The following is an 18,960-nucleotide window of genomic DNA, read 5'->3' as shown; positions in this document are numbered from 1 at the left end:
TGCGTTACTAAAACCGTGATTTTTTTGCAAGAATGTCTCATGACAGTGACGTAAGCGAGTGCGACGTTCGTGACAACCGCTGTGTGCAGATCAACAATGGATAATATAATGAGTGCGGGAGAGAGTATGAGCGTGCAGCGTTGAAAGCGTGGAAGTACTGACCTTACTTTGAGTTTGATTCCATAAAAAGTGACAAAAACATTAGTACGGAGCCCCGCAGGGGACATGGGAGAAAAAAAAATTAAGACGGACTTTTGCAAAACTTTTGCGAGATCTCGCAAAACAAACTCGGGATCTCGCAAAAGTTGAATTCCAACAATGGCGGCAGCTACTTAGTTGTAATATTACTCTTTCTGGGTCACAAAATACACTTTTAAGATATTTTGAGGCGTGAATGTAGTTGTGTAAACGTCAGATATCTGCTCGGTTTACAAGACATCACATATTTGCAAAAGTGCTCCGACGTTTTCGGAGATCTGACACCCACCATCTCGAAGCTAACGGGAGGTCGAGACCTACTACAGCCGGGAGGAACACCGCTTTCCCGGCACATCGTGCCTCGACCTCCCGGTCGCAAAAGTTTTGCGAGATCCCGAGTTAGTTTTGCGAGATCTCGCAAAAGTCCGTCTTAATGTGTCCCCTGCGGGGCTCCGTACATTAGCGTCCGTTGTGCATGGGAAGAAAACTTCTTTTTACAGCGAAAAACCCCCCTAAACTTCCAAGCAAGCTCCGAGTGCGACCACACACTTACGCTACCACGTAATGGGAAATTCACAGAGAAACTCGCAGGTTCTTCAACTGACCGCTGCGGCACACCTGCACCAGGGCAAACCTCCGCCTACCTCACTCCTGCTTTACAGGTGAAAACAGAGCAACAGGACCGCTAGTCTTTGATTTTATTTATTTTCTGCTGTGTTTTACTTGCATCTATTTGAAAGAGTGAGTGTAAACACAAAAATATTTTTATTTTATGTGCTGGAATGTGCAGAAAATAGGTTTAAATATTAAACAAATTTCTTCCAGTCAGAGAATGTTGCATATAATTACATTTTTTAAAAGATTCAAACTAATAAAACAAGTTTTAAAAAGAGACGTTTTCATTTGATTACATTTTGTATGATGGATTATGCAGAGAAAGTAGAATTGGGCTGAAATATCTATTGTTTTATCACCTATTCAGGCTGTGAATCGTGTTTTTAAAAAGTAACTAAGTAATTAATTACTTTTGAAAATAAGTAATCAGTAAAGTAACGGGATTACTTTTTTGGGGAAGTAATCAGTAATTAGTTACTGATAATCATCTTGGAGGGCAAGATTATGATGGATGCTGAGAACCTGCTCCAGGCCATGTACATTGTCTTCGGACTTATCTATGCACTGTATCTGAACAGCCCAAAGTACATGAAGGACACTTGTAATTTTTTCAACAAGTACTTCTGAACCTAGGTAAGACAGATCTAAAACCCAAACTACAAACACTTAAAAATCAGTGGAGATGTGGAGGGCAAGTATGGGCTCTGTTCACCCTCCGGTTCTCTCCGTAATTTAATTTTTTTGTTGTTCCATGGACAAATCAGAATCAGAATACTTTATTAATCCCGAAGGAAATTAGGGTTACAGCAGGCAGCACGCTAATGGCGCATGTGCACTTACAAAGGAACCTTCTGACCAACTTTACACAAACATCACATTGGGGAGACATGTCAGAAAGGTAGGCTGATAGGAAAAAACAACGAAAATACATAACATGAGATAAGAGGAGGAGAAAAAAAAAACTCCACTCAGACTGAGCTCCTAGTGGGAGAACAGTTTGATAACAGAAAAAACATCTCAGCACAAAAAGCACATGACTATCAATACACCATAGAAACACAAGACAAGCAACAGGGGCAGGTAAAGGGTAGAGAGAGCCGGTGTAGACAGCGCATCCGGTCCTGCAGCATGTCTGCGCTGGTCCAGTCGACTGCCATCTTCCCCGGTAGGACACAAGCATCGAAGGCGTTTGGAAAGGGAGGGGGGATCAGTGTGTGCATATCAGTGTATGTGTGTGCATGTGTGTGTGTCCACAGTTCAGCTGAGACAGTGTCCTTCACCCCGCCAGGCTAAGTAAACAGTCTTCCAGCCAACCCAGGTGGCCTTGCATGGAATGGGGGGAACAGTCTAAACAGTCGTTATCAGGGTGTTTTTTTCAGCTCCAGCCATGAGGCCGCAGCTGGCGCCAAAGGGGTCTCCGCATGAAGTGATGATGGTTTTTACTTTAGTGCGAACAACTCATATGAATTTCAAAGCTGTTCTAACAGTCCAACACTGGTCTCTCAATCTCCCGTTGGAGAGCCGTGAGCTTTCTATGATGTTATCCAAACTTACTGTAAACATACACGGCAGAGCCAGTGGCATTTTGATGCTTTTTATTAATGCTTTGACGGTTGCTGTCCACAATACTCACAGAGCTGCAGCTCTCCCGCTGCCCGCTCAACATTATTACAACAACCCAACCACAGGACCCAGTACAATATTTAATTCGGCGGGGCGTGATTGCGGATGCCGTGCAGGTGCGTCCGCCTCCTCTGCACGGCACCGCAGGCCACGCCCCGCCACACTTACGTTCCGTGATGTTGTCATTCTTTTTGCTCAAAGAGCAGGTTCTGAGAACTCACGACCGCAGTGCACTTCCCCAAGATGTAATCGAATTTGCGCTCAAAGGTGTTATTCGAGCTAGCCCCTCCAGATGTAATCCAGTTTTTCACTCAGAAGTCTTGTTCTGAGTATTCACGGCAGCCGTGCGTTCTCCAAGATCTTCTCCATGCTGCACTCAATGAGCCCATTTTGAGAAACTCACGCCTCGTCCCATCATCTCAATCCCAGCGGGCAGCCTTGTGGGGGTTTGAACAGCCGGTTCCACTTCCTTAATTCTTCGATAAGCCAGGGCTAAGCCAGCTCGATCAGCCAGAACCCTGTTATCATGGTTCCGAATAGGTAGATATCTTCAGCACTCAGGCTCACCCAAGCCCAGACTTCTCGTTGAGAAGGGGTGTCAATTGCATTCAGAGACCAGTTGATCAAATCCATAATTCCTCTTTTAGGTTTTAGAGAACAGACTATGAGAGAGTGTTCCAGGGAAAAGTAAGTAAAAACACAAGACAAGACAAGGACATAAGAAGCTAAGCAGGGAAGATAAGGGCAGGAGAGGAGAAAAGTGCGACCGCCTTCGCTGAGAGCCAAAAGAGAAAATTTACAAATTGTTATTTGTAAATGTTAAGATACCAGTGTTCAGCGGGGAGAGTTTTATAATGTCATTTTATTCACCAAATTTCAGCGGACACAGTTCAATATTGTAAAGAAACCATTTTTGTTACTTTCGTTACTGAAACAAAGATATGTTCAATAAAAATTGTTGTATTTCTATTCTATGCTCTATTGATTTAAAGATATATTTTGATTTTTAATAAAGATAAAAGTTAAGTTTGGTCAGTTAGAATATAAAATTTAGTTAAATTGGTAGTGGAGTAATGCTGGGTTAAATAAATGTGTGGTGAATGATTGTTTAAACAAAGTATCTTCAGTTCCTGTAACTATCACAGTCCTGTGTCGGTGCCCCGGTGTTTTGAGTTTTGATACAATGCAGGTGCTTTATGTTGTACAGTATACCCTACAATAATAGATACAGAGAAAAACCCAACAATCATATGACCCCCTATGAGCAAGCACTTTGGCAACAGTGGGAAGGAAAAACTCCCTTTTAACAGGAAAAAACCTCCAGCAGAACCAGGCTCAGGGAGGGGCGGGGCCATCTGCTGCAACCGGTTGGGGTGAGAGAAGGAAGACAGGATAAAGACATGCTGTGGAAGAGAGACAGAGATTAATAACAGATATGATTCAATGCAGAGAGGTCTGTTAATACATAGTGAGTGAGAAAGGTGACTGGAAAGGAAAAACTCAATGCATCATGGGAATCCCCCGGCAGCCTATGTCTATTGCAGCATAACTAAGGGAGGATTCAGGGTCACCTGGTCCAGCCCTAACTGTATGCTTTAGCAAAAAGGAAAGTTTTAAGCCTAATCTTAAAAGTAGAGATAGTGTCTGTCTCCCGAATCCAAACTGGAAGCTGGTTCCACAGAAGAGGGGCCTGAAAACTGAAGGCTCTGCCTCCCATTCTACTTTTAAATAAATGGCATTTGTATAGCGCTTTACTCAGTCCCTAAGGACCCCAAAGCGCTATACACTACATTCATTCACACACTGGCAATGGCAAGCTATGTTCTAGCCACAGCTGCCCTGGGGCGTACTGACAGAGGTGAGGCTGCCGGACACTGGCGCCACCGGGCCCTCTGACCACCACCAGTAGATGGTAGTATCTTGCCCAAGGATATTTGGCATGCAGCCAGGAGGCAGCCTGGGATCAAACCACCGAGCTTCTGATTAGTGGCTGACCTGCTCTGCCACCTGAGCTACAGCCACCCTACAAATACTCTAGGAACAAGAAGTAGGCCTGCAGTGCGAGAGCGAAGTGCTCTTAGGGTGATATGGTACTACAAGGTCATTAAGATAAGATGGGGCCTGATTAATTAAGACCTTGTATGTGAGGAGCAGGATTTTGAATTCAATTCTGGATTTAACAGGAAGCCAATGAAGGGAAGCTAAAACAGGAGAAATATGCTCTCTCGTTCTAGTCCCTGTCAGTACTCTTGCTGCAGCATTTTGGATTAACTGAAGGCTTTTCAGTGAGTTTCTTGGACATCCTGATAATAATGAATTGCAGTAGTCCAGCCTGGAAGTAATAAATGCATGAACTAGTTTTTCAGCGTCACTCTGAGACAGGATATTTCTAATTTTAGAGATGATGCGCAAATGAAAGAAAGCAGTCTTACATATTTGTTTAATATGTGCGTTGAAGGACATATCCTGGTCAAAAATGACTCCAAGGTTCCTCACAGTGTTACTGGAGGCCAAGGTAATGCCATCCAGAGTAAGAATCTGGTTAGATACCATATTTCTAAGATTTTCAGGGCCGAGTACAATAACCTCAGTTTTATCTGAATTAGGAAGCAGAAAGTTAGCGGCCATCCAGGTCTTTATGTCTTTAAGACATTCCTGCAGTTTAACTAATTGGTGTGTGTTATCTGGCTTCGTGGATAGATAGAGCTGGGTGTCATCAGCATAGCAGTGAAAATGTATGCTATGTCTTCTAATGATGCTGCCTAAGGGAAGCATGTATAATGTAAACAGAATTGGTCCTAGCACTGAACCCTGTGGAACTCCATAATTGACCTTAGTGTGTGAAGAGGACTCTCCATTTACATGCACAAATTGAAGTCTATTAGATAGATATGATACAAACCACTGCAGCATAGTACCTGTAATACCTACAGCATGTTCTAATTGCTCTAATAGGATATTATGGTCAGCAGTATCTAATGCTGCACTGAGGTCTAGCAGGACAAGCACAGAGATGAGTCAGAGGCCATAAGAAGATCATTTGTAACCTTCACTAAAGCTGTTTCTGTGCTGTGATGAGCTCTGAAACCTGACTGAAACTCTTCAAATAAACCATTCCTCTGCAGATGATCTGTTAGCTGTTTGACAACTACTCTTTCAAGGATTTTTGATATGAAAAATAAAAGGTTGGAGATTGGCCTATAATTAGCTAAGACTGCTGGGTCTAGAGATGGCTTTTTGAGTAAAGGTTTAACTACAGCCAGCTTGAAGGCCTGTGGTACATAGCCGATTATTAGAGATGGGTTGATCATATTTAAGATCGAAGCGTTAATTAATGGCAGGACTTCTTTGAGCAGTTTTGTAGGAATGGGGTCTAAAAGACACATTGATGGTTTGGAGGAAGTAATTATTGAAGTTAACTCAGAAAGATCAATTGGAGAAAAAGAGTCTAACTTAACCCTTTACAGCCGATCGGAGCGGGCACGCTCTGTTTTGCGTAACTATTTTTAAATCCCGGTAGCTCTGCAACCAAGTAAGCTAGCGCAATAATTTTTTTTGCATATGAAACTGGAGGAGTTGTACTTACATCTTATGCCATCAGCTTGTCCTAGGTCACAGTTTCCTTCCACATATAGCTTTGCAAAAACTGCATAAAAATCACTTGCAGCAACAAAAACATGATATTCCAGAAACACGCTTCGCCGATCCATCAGCTGTTTGTAACACTTCCTACGTCCATCAGCGCGAACTATCACATGACCGCATGACCTGCCCGAAACCGGAAGTGACGTCATTTTGCGGAAATGTAGTTTTTTTACGATCGGGGCCTTATGAGCTTGTGTTTTACTTGTTATGTGTTTTAAAAAGTTATGTTTGACTTTATGACTTTCTGTGTCGTTTCTGGGATGCTTAAGACTCATATTGCACTGCTGGAAATAGTTTATTTTGATGCATATGCTGTTATTTTGCAAATTTGCACTATAATATTTATTTTCGTTTTTCCTGCAGTATATAAAAATTGGTGTATTTCAAAAATAAAACTATGAAGACACTCAAAATAAATTTCCTGTGGTGGGAAACTAGTTTGTGTAACTTTTTTGTATTTACAGTTTTGAGGGATAAGCCTCTTAAATTTCTCTAACTAGAAATATATGTTAAAAAAACAAAAACGATTTTCAATTTTTTTGTAGTTTATTGCACTTTTTTGCAATTTATGTAATTACTATGCACCTAATGCAGACATATTATTAAAGTTTGGGCTATAATGGTTGTATTGATGTATAGCAACTTGAAATGCTCCCAAAAATGGCTCCACAGCATGTAAAAATATAATATAAGCTCTGGCGAACTTGGTTCTATGGTAGGTCTTAAAGGGTTAACATCAATGGTACTAAGAGTAGCTGTAGATAATATTACATCTGTGGGATGATTATTGGTAATTTTTTCTCTAATGATAAAAATTTTATTTGTGAAGAAGTTCATGAAGTCATTACTAGTTAACGTTAAAGGGATGGTTGGCTCAAAAGAGCTCTGACTGTTTGTCAGCCTGGCTACAGTGCTGAAGAGAAACCTGGGGTTGTTCTTATTTTCTTCAATCAGTGACGAATAGCAAGATGTTCTGGCTTTGCGGAGGGCTTTCTTATAAAGCAGCAAACTATTTCTCCAGGCTAAATGATGATCCTCTAAATTTGTGACACACCATTTCCTCTCCAGCTTATGAGTCATCTGCTTTAGGGTACATGTTTGAGAATTATACCACGGAGTCAGGTACTTCTGATTTGAGGCCTTAGTTTTCACAGGAGCTACAGTATCCAGAGTCGTACATAGTGAGGAGGTGAAATTATTAACAAGATTATCGACCTCTGTTGGAGTAGTATTCAGATAGCTGCTCTGCTCTATGTTGGTACAGGGCATTGAGGATGATAACAGTGGGTGGATTATATTCTTAAACTTAGTTACAGCGCTTTCAGAAAGACATCTACTGTGATAAAGTCTACTCTCCACCGCTGTGTAATCAATTATTGTAAATGTAAATGTTATCAGGAAATGATCAGACAGGAGAGGGTTTTCAGGAAACACTGTTAAATGTTCAGTTTCTATGCCATATGTTAAAACAAGATCTAAAGTGTGATTAAAGTGGTGGGTGGGTTCTTTTACATTTTGAGAGAAACCAATTGAGTCTAATAACAGATTAAATGCCATGTTGAGGCTGTCATTTTTAGCATCTACATGGATGTTAAAATCACCCACAATAATTATTTTATCTGAGCTCAGAACTAAATTAGATATAAAGTCTGAGAAATCAGACAGAAACTCTGTGTAAGGCCCAGGTGGACGATAGATGATAACAAGTAAGACTGGTTTCTGAGTTTTACAGCTGGGGTGGACAAGGCTAAGCATCAGACTTTCAAATGAATTAAAAGTCTGTCTTGGTCTTTCGTTGATTAAGGCTGGTATGAAAAAAACATTTCACTGTTTTACTCTTTGGTTCAGATGTAGATACTGTATTGTTCTTTCTTTGTTGCTGGTTTTTAGTTTGTTTTTAGTTTGTTTGGGAGCGGACACAGAACACTGATATGGAGATGGGTTTTGGGGGGGGGGGGGGGGGGGGGGGGGTCGTAGCAGGAGGAGAGAAGCTGCAGAGAGGCGTGTAAGACTGCAACTCTGCTTCCTGGTCCCAACTCTGGATAGTCATATTTTGGGGGGTTTAATAAATTTGTCCATATTTCTAGAAATGAGAGCTGCTCCATCCAAAGTGGGATGGATGCCGTCTCTCCTAACAAGACCTGGTTTCCTCCAGAAGGTTTGCCAATTATCTATGAAGCCCACATCGTTTTTTGGACACCACTCAGACAGCCAGCAATTTAAGGAGAACATGCAGCTAAACATATCACTTCTGGTCTGATTAGGGAGGGGACCAGAGAAAACTACAGAGTCCGACATTGTTTTGGCAAACTTACACACCGATTCAATATTGATTTTAGTGACCTCCGATTGGCGTAACCAGGTGTCATTACTGCCAACGTGAATTCCACTATTTTACATTAAATTAATACTATTTTATTACATATTCCACTATTCATTCTCACATTCACACACTGGTGGAGGCAAGCTACAGTTGTAGCCACAGCCTCCCTGGGGCAGACTGACAGAAGCGCTATTGCGCTATTGGCCCCTCTGGCCAACACCAGTGGGCAGTAGGTGAAGTGTCTTGCCCAAGGACCAAGACAGACAGAGCAGGGGATCGAACCGGCAACCTTGCGGTTACAAGATGAGCTTCCCAACCCCCTGAACCACGTTCGCCCAAAAACATAAGATAGGACAGAAATCTCAACGATAACAAGATCTTTAGACTCTTTGGAGTCTGAATTGCTATGCTATTGCATTGTTATGCAATTAATGGATTAGCTGCTTTTTTTTTAACTGTTCAGTCGAGCAAAACAAAATTAATGCGCTGAAATTCATAAACATGCATATGAACCACCACAGTTTTTGCAATATGCAGTGTAGCTCAAAGGTATGTTTAGTGTAAGACAGCAACAACAAATGTTCATAAGTTAGCTAATGAGCTTCACCTTTTAAACCTTTTCATAAACAGACATCCTGTGAATTATTATTCCACAAAAAACACATTTCGCTCACCAAGAAACATTAACCAGATTCAGGGATATTATGTGTTGGCAGTCCATGAATTATTTTGGCCTCGTAACATTATTTAAAGAGTTTCTAGTTATGCATTAAGCTTGTGCATGTGTGTAAGCAGTCCCGTGTTTCTTCTTGGTAGTCAATGTCTCTTTCAGTATCTGGAGTCTTGAGTTTTAGTATGCTGTTCTTTCTAACCTTGCGAGTGCAGTTTGTGGATGCGAGTGGAATCAGCTGGCTGGTAACAGGTTGGTAGCTGGATCTCTGATGAAATGGTGTCAGGTTCTCTGCAGGGATGGCAGGTCTCTTGCAGTCAAAGAGTTTTCACTGTAGCTGCCCACTTGGAATTACCACTCGTGACGCAGAGAGCTTCGACTGATGCAACTTTATTCTCTCCTCTTTAAACCACCGACAATATGGCACCGTGAAAACTATAAAGATGCACAAACAAATACCATTAAACATTCAAGTAGAAAATGCAGAAATGTTCGCATTTTACTATAGAAAATTATTTTGATTAACCCAAATAGTGATATTGACATAAATCAATAGTTTTTAAACTATTTATGTTACAGCATTTAATAAAATGAATTAACAACAACCTTTCTGTGTCTTAAATACATAAACAATCGTTTGCAATCATTAACCAACCTCTTTCTGCTTCCAAGGGTGCTAATCATGCTGAATCAGCTAGCCAACCTCCTCCATGCGCATCTCTTAGCCAGTCTTTCCACACCACAAACAAATGACATGCATACACAATAAAAAACGAATTCAACCACATTGAGTAAACTTTCAAAGTTATAGCATGTGACAGATAAATAAAACACATAGTTTTGCATGAGTACCCTCAAAAACAAACGCTTTTACTCACTCTGAAGCAACGTGTTTGCGTCGCCTCACCGAGAACAGAACAGGAAGTCTGACACAATAAAAGAGGAAGTGCTAAGGTACTCTTCAAAATAAAAGTGCAAAGTAAAGTGGCTTTGCCGGCATTTACACTCCCACCAAATCCTGATACAATGAACGAACAAATTCACAAAGCAAGTGAGTTGTACAGGATTTCTTATACTAATAGATGGATGACTGAATTGAACTATTAGAGGTATACAGGTAAGTGTACTTTATGCATTGAGGTAGTGTATAAACATAACTATTATTGTCTTAACATATTTTGTTTTATTTAATTCTCAAGGAGTAGTACTAGTTTTTGGATTGGTCTCTCAATAATTGAAGGTTTAGAAGGGGCATCTTGCTTTCTTTGAGGCTTTCTCTCTCCAACTCGCACTTTAACTCGACGGACTAAGCCATCATGGTCTTGAAAGGTCTCCACAACTCGACCTAGTTGCCAATGGTTTCGTGGGAGATTGTCGTCCTTGATAACAACGATATCATTGACTTTGAGGTTACGCCGAGGTAAGTGCCATTTTTGCCTTGTTGATATGTTGAGCAGATACTCCCTTTTCCAGCGGCCCCAGAACTGTTCAATAAGGTATTGGACTCTTCTCCATCTTTTTGTAGCATACAAATCTTCTTTCATGAACACTCCGGGGGGTGGAAGAGCAACCTTTGTTTTCATCGTGATGAGATGATTCGGCGTTAAAGGTTCCAGTGCATGAGGATCGTTGATTCCGTCAACTGATAATGGGCGACTGTTGACAATAGCCATGGCTTCATATAGCAGCGTTCTGAGGGAGGCATCATCAAGCCGACCTGGGCACTGTGCGAAGGTTGCATTCAACACATTCCTAACCGTTCTTATTTGCCTTTCCCAGACACCTCCTGCATGGCTGGCAGAAGGGGCGTTGAAGACAAATTCGCACTGTTTTTCAGATAAGAAGGTCTCCAATTGCTTGGCGTCGCATTGCTTAAGTGCTTCCTTGAATTCGTTCCTGGCACCAACAAAGTTAGAACCTTGGTCACAGTGTAATTGTTGGACAGCTCCTCTAAGACTGATGAAGCATCTCAATGCATTGATGAAAGAGTCTGTTGACAAATCTTCAAGCATCTCAATATGGACAGCTCTTGAATACAGACACGTGAAAATCAGACCATATCTTTTGTGTTCTTTGCGTGCTGTCTTCACAATGAACGGGCCAAAGCAGTCCATGCCGCTAAATGTGAAGGGTGCTGAGGCTTCAAGACGTTCTTTAGGGAGTTCAGCCATTCGCTGGCTCTCTGTAGGTCGTCGAAGTTTCCTGCAAAGCACACAGGTGTGTATCATTTTGGCCACCAGCTTGCTCCCACCAATGACCCAGAATCCATTTGCTCTAAGCTCCATTTGTGTCTGGCTTCGACCTTGATGGCATGTCTTAGCATGGTAGTGGGACACAATGAGCTTGGTTATATGACTGTTGCTTGGTACGATGAGTGGATGCTTCACTTTGTGGCAAAGAGACGACCACTTTAATCTCCCACCAACGCGCAAGAGTCCATCAGACCAGATGGGGTCAAGACTGAAGAGAGAGCTTGAGTTTGGAAGGTCACCTTTGGCTTGAAACGTTTTTATTTCATGAGGGAAGGCGTGCTGCTGTACGATCTTTATCACTGCTTCAGCAGCCTTCTCACGCTCCTCGATCGTCACATGTTCAGTATGCTTTTGTTGAGATCTCAGTCTTTTGATTCTTGCAACCACCTTTATGAGTTTTGTCCAAGATGAAAACTGATTCAGACGATCGAGAATATCATTGAAGGTACTGACGTCAGTTGCGAGCACCTGAATTGTCTTGACTTCGGGATCACCAACAAGTAACTCAGCTGGAGTGCTAGGTGTTAGACGTAACTCACGTTCCCAGAGAAACTTTGGTCCTTGCAGCCAGTTTGTAGAGTGGATGTCTGAAACATGAAGCCCTCTGGATGCATGATCCGCTGGGTTTTCTGAGGTGTCCACATAATACCATTGATTGGGATTGCTGTTGTCTCTAATGAGTTGAACACGGTTTGCGACAAATATTTGGAACCTGCGAGCGTCATTGTTGATGTAACCAAGTACCACTTGGGAATCGGTCCAGAAGAACTCATCATCAATTTTCATGTCAAGCTCAGCCTTTAACAGGACGCTTACTTTTGCAGAAACCACCGCTGCTGCGAGTTCAAGCCTCGGGATACTTGTGACCTTTGAGGGTGCCACCCTTGCCTTTCCCATCACAAGGCTGCAATGAACCTCGTCTTTGTCATTTTTATATCTCAGGTAAGAACATGCACCATATCCTAAGCAGCTGGCGTCCGAAAAATGGTGTAGCTCTACTCTGACAATGTTTTGGAAGTCGTGTGGGTGGTAACATCTTGGAATTGAGACCTCCTTCAACTTGAAAAGACCATTTATCCATTTCTCCCACCGTGGCTTCACATCTTCTGGGAGTGGGTCGTCCCATCCAATGCCTCTGTGACAAAGCTCTTGTAGGATAAGTTTTCCACTTAGGCTGAATGGAGCGATAAATCCAAGTGGATCGTAGAGTGAGGCAATGACGGACAAACAACCACGGCGAGTCGAAGACTGATCTTTCAGGCTGATGTTAAAACTGAAGGTGTCGTCCTCTATCGACCACTGAATGCCAAGAGCGCGTTCTGAAGGGGATGGGTCAAACCCACGAGGTTCAATGGTTGCTGCTCTTTCAGAAGGGTCTAAGTTGGAGAGAGCAGCTTCTTCATTTGAGTTGAATTTGTGAAGGCGCAGGCCTCCTTTTCTGCACAACTCTTGTGACTGAATGATCAGTTCTTTGGCTTCCTCAACTGATGAAACGCTGGCTAATCCATCATCAACGTAGAAGTTTTTCTCCACAAAGGCTGATGCTAGAGGATAGTCGGTTTGATGTTGTCGTGCAAGATGCTTTAAACCGAAATTGGCGCATCCTGGAGATGATGCAGCTCCAAACAGATGAACTGCCATTCTGTACTCCTGAGGTTCTTTCTCCAAATCACCTTCTTTCCACCAGAGGAATTTCAAATAGTTTCTGGATTCAGGGGTGACAGCGAATTGATAGAACATTCTTTCAATGTCACAGATTACGGCCACGGCTTCTTTCCGAAATCTGCAAAGCACTCCAACCAGAGGGTTGATGAGATCAGGTCCAGTTAATAGGGTATCATTTAGAGAGACACCATGGGATTTGGCGGAACAATCAAAAACAACTCTTAGTTTGTCCGGCTTCCTGGGGTGATAGATTCCATGATGTGGCAGGTACCACTCGGTCTGCCCCTGAGATGCTATAGGAGCAGGCTCTGCATCACCCCTGTTGATGGTTTCTTCCATGAATGTTCGGTACTGATCGTAGTATTGTTTGTTGGCCTTTAGTTTTTTCTTGAGACACTGTAGACGTACCGTGGCTAACCTCTTGTTGTTTGGCAGGTGGGGTGGGCTGTTCCCTTTGAAAGGGAGAGGCATTTCGTAATGTCCGTCTTCCCTTTGTGTGATGTGATTACTGAGGAACTGTATGAAATGGACATCTTCTTGGGACACATATTTGTTCTCATAGGTTCTCTCAGCAAAATCTGATTCCAGGGCTTTTAGAACATCTGTCGCTGATGGAACAGGCAACTCTTTTACTGTGAGCCGATGCACAAAGCTTTGGTTTCCTTGTCTGTCTAGGTGGGGGTTTGATGAGCCAATTATACTCCATCCTAGTTCTGACCTTTGTGCGAAGGGTTCATGCTTGTCACCTATGATGACTTCAAGAGGAGCCAGCGCAGATGGACAGTCATATCCAATCAGGAGCCCTACATCACAATCTTGGAGAGGCGGCAACTTTTCCGCCAAGCTTCTGAGATGAGGCCACAGTAATGCTGTTTCCTTTGTTGGGATGTACGACTTGTCCACTGGGATAAAGTCGCGGCTATAAGCCTGTTGTAGTTGGATACAACTCTCAGAGTGGAGTCCTCTAACTTGTAAACCATGAACACTCTTACTCGAGATGACTGTGTCAATAGCCGTCATGGTACTGAGTTTCAGTTTTACTAGTTGGACATCCACATTCAGCTTATCAAGTATGTCCTCCAAGACAAATGTTGAGTCACTTTGTGTGTCTAGCAATGCATAGGTGAGTATTTCTCTCTGTGGTTCTTGTACAGAAGACACAAAGACTGGGACAATACTTGAGGTAGCCGAAACGCGTTGTGTTGATGTATGAGACATGACCTTGTGTGTTTCCTGGTTTACAGGTTCTTCCTTGGGAGTGGAGCTATTTGTTACTGCTTCTGCAGGGTTTCGCTTTCTGTTTTCGTGCAAGCAGGTTGGATGACGACGTTCACAAATGTTGCACGTGTGTCGCCTTTTGCAATCTTTGGTGATATGACCTTTTCTTAAACATCCAAAGCAGAGCCGGTTTTCATGGATGAATGCCCTTTTATCTTCAACACTCTTAGCTGTAAAGATGGGACACTTTGAGATTCCATGAGTTTCACTTTTACAAACAGAACAAGGTGATTTTGGTTTACTAATGTTTGTGTCTTGTTTCTCCTGAGCGGAACTCTTTGGTTGCATGTTTGTGTTGAAGACTTTGGCTCTCTTTGGGATTCGATCATCTACAGGTTTGAAATTCATCAACAGTGGAGAAGCTATCGGGTTGCAAGCTATCCGTGCTTCTCTACTCAGGAAGTCTGTGAAGCATGCAAGATTTGGATAGGTGCCACATTCGTCAAGTTCATCTACAACAATTCGACTCCACTTGCGCACGATCCATTCTGGCAGTTTTTTGAGCAATTTGTGATTTTCTTCACAATCGTTTAGGATAGCTAGTCCTTTGACGTGTGGGATTGCTTCAGAGCATCCTTTGAGGAAATCAGCAAACTCTCGTAGCGCTAGTGGGTCATTTGCACTGATTTTCGGCCATCTCATGAGTTTATCACGAAATGCTTTCTGTATAATGAATGGGTTCCCATATCTGTCCTCTAAGACCTTCCATGCTCCCTTGTATGCATTTTCTGAATCTTGGTAAAAGAAACCTTCTACCGCTTTGCGTGCTTCTCCTGCGAGATAATTTTTCAGATAAAACATCTTCTCGCTTGCTGGAAGGGGTTTTCGGTCAATCAGATTAATGAATGACATTTTCCAATCGGTGAACTGCAAAGGGTCCCCACTGAATGTGGCAGGCTCAGGAACTGGCAAGCGATTCATACTTAATGAGCTAGCGATTGCTTGTGCTAAGCTGACAGACTCCTGGGTCGTTGTCATTTCTGGAATTGCTTGGTGGGGTTGGAATGATGCGGCATTTGGATTCAGCTGAGGTTCAATTTGCCTTCTGTAGCAAGCAGAGCTAATTTTACTATCAATTTCCCCGTTGTGGTTCTCAAACCCTTCAAGGCTGTTGTACGCTTTCACGCGAGCTATTGCTATAGCAACTTCTTTGTCTGCTTGTAACTGCTGTAGTTTTGCTCTTTCTTGTTCCAACTGTTGTTGCATTTCCACCTCTTTTAGTTTAATTTCTGACAACATTTTTGCCTCTTTGAGTTTCCATTCACTTTCTAACTTGTGAAGATGTGCTTGCTGTGCTTGAATTTCTTCCATAGCCTTTGATTGCTCCAGCTTGGCAGCAAGCTCTGCTTCTGCATCTACTCTACTGTTGCGGGTACAGGATGAGCCAGAGTGACGGCTCAATTGCTCTGACAACTCTATAGAGCTTGCAGTTTCTGTTATGCTGTTGCCAAAAACAGACCCATATTCGTTCTTGCTTAACACTTCTCTTACTCTTTCTTTCTCAAGATGGTTATTATATTCCTCATGAACGGTCTTTAGACGGTCACTTATGAGGTTACATACCTCCTTTGTTAGCGTAACACAGGCGTCCATTTTGTTGACAATGTCAGGTGTGGTGTTACTGTTACGCAGGATAGGTTCATACTGTGAACTTACAGCGTCGTGCTTTGCTTCAATGTTTTGCTGCAGTTTATTGAGGTCTTCTGCTGAGCAGAGGGATTTTAGTTTTGTTCTAGTTTCCCTTGCTACGAGCTTCCAAGAGTTATAAGTCTTGTTGAATGATTTTTCACGCTTTCTGATATCGTGCTTTTGCATCTCTAGGCCTTTCTCTGTTAATTTTCTCTCACGTGAGCTAGATTTGCATGGTGCGTTTATAGGGTTGTCTGTTTCTTCTTCTGATGAGCTGGATTCACATGGTGCGTTTGTGGGGTTGTCTGTTTGCTCTTCCGGTAGTGACATTTTGTTTCTGTAGCTGCCTTAAGTCGATTGTAGCTTTGATTGCCTTACTGCTTGACTATACTTTAAAGCTGTAGTTAATCTTTACCACAGAGTAACGCTGTGTCAAACATTTACTGATTATGGACATTCAAAGGTATGTTTAGTGTAAGACAGCAACAACAAATGTTCATAAGTTAGCTAATGAGCTTCACCTTTTAAACCTTTTCATAAACAGACATCCTGTGAATTATTATTCCACAAAAAACACATTTCGCTCACCAAGAAACATTAACCAGATTCAGGGATATTATGTGTTGGCAGTCCATGAATTATTTTGGCCTCGTAACATTATTTAAAGAGTTTCTAGTTATGCATTAAGCTTGTGCATGTGTGTAAGCAGTCCCGTGTTTCTTCTTGGTAGTCAATGTCTCTTTCAGTATCTGGAGTCTTGAGTTTTAGTATGCTGTTCTTTCTAACCTTGCGAGTGCAGTTTGTGGATGCGAGTGGAATCAGCTGGCTGGTAACAGGTTGGTAGCTGGATCTCTGATGAAATGGTGTCAGGTTCTCTGCAGGGATGGCAGGTCTCTTGCAGTCAAAGAGTTTTCACTGTAGCTGCCCACTTGGAATTACCACTCGTGACGCAGAGAGCTTCGACTGATGCAACTTTATTCTCTCCTCTTTAAACCACCGACAATATGGCACCGTGAAAACTATAAAGATGCACAAACAAATACCATTAAACATTCAAGTAGAAAATGCAGAAATGTTCGCATTTTACTATAGAAAATTATTTTGATTAACCCAAATAGTGATATTGACATAAATCAATAGTTTTTAAACTATTTATGTTACAGCATTTAATAAAATGAATTAACAACAACCTTTCTGTGTCTTAAATACATAAACAATCGTTTGCAATCATTAACCAACCTCTTTCTGCTTCCAAGGGTGCTAATCATGCTGAATCAGCTAGCCAACCTCCTCCATGCGCATCTCTTAGCCAGTCTTTCCACACCACAAACAAATGACATGCATACACAATAAAAAACGAATTCAACCACATTGAGTAAACTTTCAAAGTTATAGCATGTGACAGATAAATAAAACACATAGTTTTGCATGAGTACCCTCAAAAACAAACGCTTTTACTCACTCTGAAGCAACGTGTTTGCGTCGCCTCACCGAGAACAGAACAGGAAGTCTGACACAATAAAAGAGGAAGTGCTAAGGTACTCTTCAAAATAAAAGTGCAAAGTAAAGTGGCTTTGCCGGCATTTACATGCAGATTAACAAACCCTTTTATTCATTTGCATATTACTCAGGTTTATTCATCCCTACTATAATTTCTTGAGGGTTTAATGATTCGTATGCATGTTCATGTAACATCAAAGACTAAAAGAAGAGCCATGCAGCTGTTTGGCTGGCCATGTTTCAGTTTATAGAGTAAAGTTATTATTGGTCTACATGAAAGACAATACATTTCACACTTTTCAATAACAAAAACAACCAGGACGTTCCATATTTCCCTGAAAGTACAACCGGAAGCAACATTTTCAGTGGGAGAAATATTTCATCACTCACCCAAGTGACTTCTTCTTTCTCAGCAGACTGCAGGTTTCACCAGTCTTATAAACCATTTCAAACAGCAATCAAAAGTAGGAATATTGCAAAACATTGATCACTTTCATATACATAAATCAACATGAGGGCAAGGTTGGCCTTTCCCGCAATGACTCTGATTGGCCTGGTTATATTGTAACAGAAGAATAATTCAGGCAATAGGTCCCCTCCCCGGTTTAAAAGGTCATTTCCATTCTGGGGTTTCCTTACCTGGATTATTGACCATTTATCAGTTTGTGTTTTTCTCATAATCTAGTGTCAGAACACTTAAATCACATACTCTGGTGTTAAGATAAAAATGAAGTTAAAATGACTGTGTGTTTCTTATGAATTTAGAAGCATCTTTTGTAAAAGCACTACTTAGCAACAATTATTTCTAAGACTAGTTTGTCAGCAATTGCTTTCAAACCATTTAAATGCAAACAGGTCAATCCTAAATGTTGCCTCTTCCACTGAATTTGTGCCTTGAACAGCTCTAATCATCTAATCTTGTTTGGCGTCTGAGTGATATAGCATCGATCTCTTGAGAGTGCTGTTTATCCACACTTCACATCTTAAAGCAGCAAAAGTGGTCATCAGTGATAGGATGCTATATCGAGTGAGGGTTTTTTTCTTTTTCAGCTATACATATTCATGGATAGAGAAAGCTTGTTTTCATTTCTCAGAATGCATTCAGTGCTCTAGTACAACTTAATCTGGACTAATTCCTGTTTGTACAGCCACAGTATTCATGCACTGCATCAGTTTAATTAAGGATCATTTCTTCTTCCTAGAATAGATTCCTTTTCTCCTAATTTACCAGTCGTGTTAGCGAGATCCATTTGCTGTGTGGATTATATTTAGTGAGAACACTTTATTTTCAGGAAAGTAAGCTTTAACAGTTTCTATGATGTCGCTATGATATCCACCTGGAAGACAAAAGAGTAAATGCTCAAAAAATGTGAAAATCCAGAACATGCAAAAAGTACATACAGTCTGGTGATGAAGTAAGTGGAAAGCAAAAGGGAAACTAGCATGTATGTTATTTGCAGTTATTCACTGAGTTTTAGGGTGTTCACAGAGGGAGTTCTTAGACATTTGGTTGCTCATAAGGGGGAGAATTCAAAGAAATAATTGCAATGATTTCTCAGAAA

General features: G+C 41.6%; 1 protein-coding gene across 3 annotated transcripts; it reads right to left on the bottom strand.

Annotated features, from left to right (window-relative positions):
* Nucleotides 1-8,108: 8,108 nt before the first annotated feature.
* On the bottom strand, nt 8,109-17,465 carry LOC146664849 (uncharacterized). 3 transcript variants are annotated; one of them, XR_014912531.1, is made up of 4 exons: nt 17,138-17,465; nt 16,685-16,917; nt 9,730-9,804; nt 8,109-9,509 (listed from the first exon to the last, which is right to left on the bottom strand). XR_014912531.1 is itself a non-coding variant. In XM_085412169.1 (2 exons), exon 2 carries the CDS (start codon nt 16,226-16,228, stop codon nt 10,262-10,264), a length of 5,967 nt encoding a protein of 1,988 aa, XP_085268295.1. In that variant the 5' UTR covers nt 16,229-16,917; nt 17,138-17,465; the 3' UTR covers nt 9,532-10,261. The 3 variants fall into 3 exon arrangements, 1 of the variants encoding a protein (XP_085268295.1); XR_014912530.1 differs by having other exon boundaries at nt 9,730-16,917; nt 17,138-17,212; nt 17,361-17,394; XM_085412169.1 differs by lacking the exon at nt 8,109-9,509 and having other exon boundaries at nt 9,532-16,917.
* Nucleotides 17,466-18,960: the final 1,495 nt, after the last annotated feature.

This window comes from Rhamphochromis longiceps, linkage group LG7 (genome assembly GCF_057381845.1).
Source record: "Rhamphochromis longiceps isolate RC_006_pf linkage group LG7, R_longiceps_female_GT1.1, whole genome shotgun sequence".
Lineage (NCBI taxonomy): Eukaryota > Metazoa > Chordata > Actinopteri > Cichliformes > Cichlidae > Rhamphochromis > Rhamphochromis longiceps.
The sequence above is the reverse complement of the archived record's forward strand: the minus strand, read 5'-3'. Positions and strand labels throughout refer to the sequence as shown.

Excerpts from the sequence above, each read along its gene's own strand:
- LOC146664849 (XM_085412169.1), bottom strand. The coding sequence starts at position 16,228 with ATGTCACTACCGGAAGAGCAAACAGACAACCCCACAAACGCACCATGT.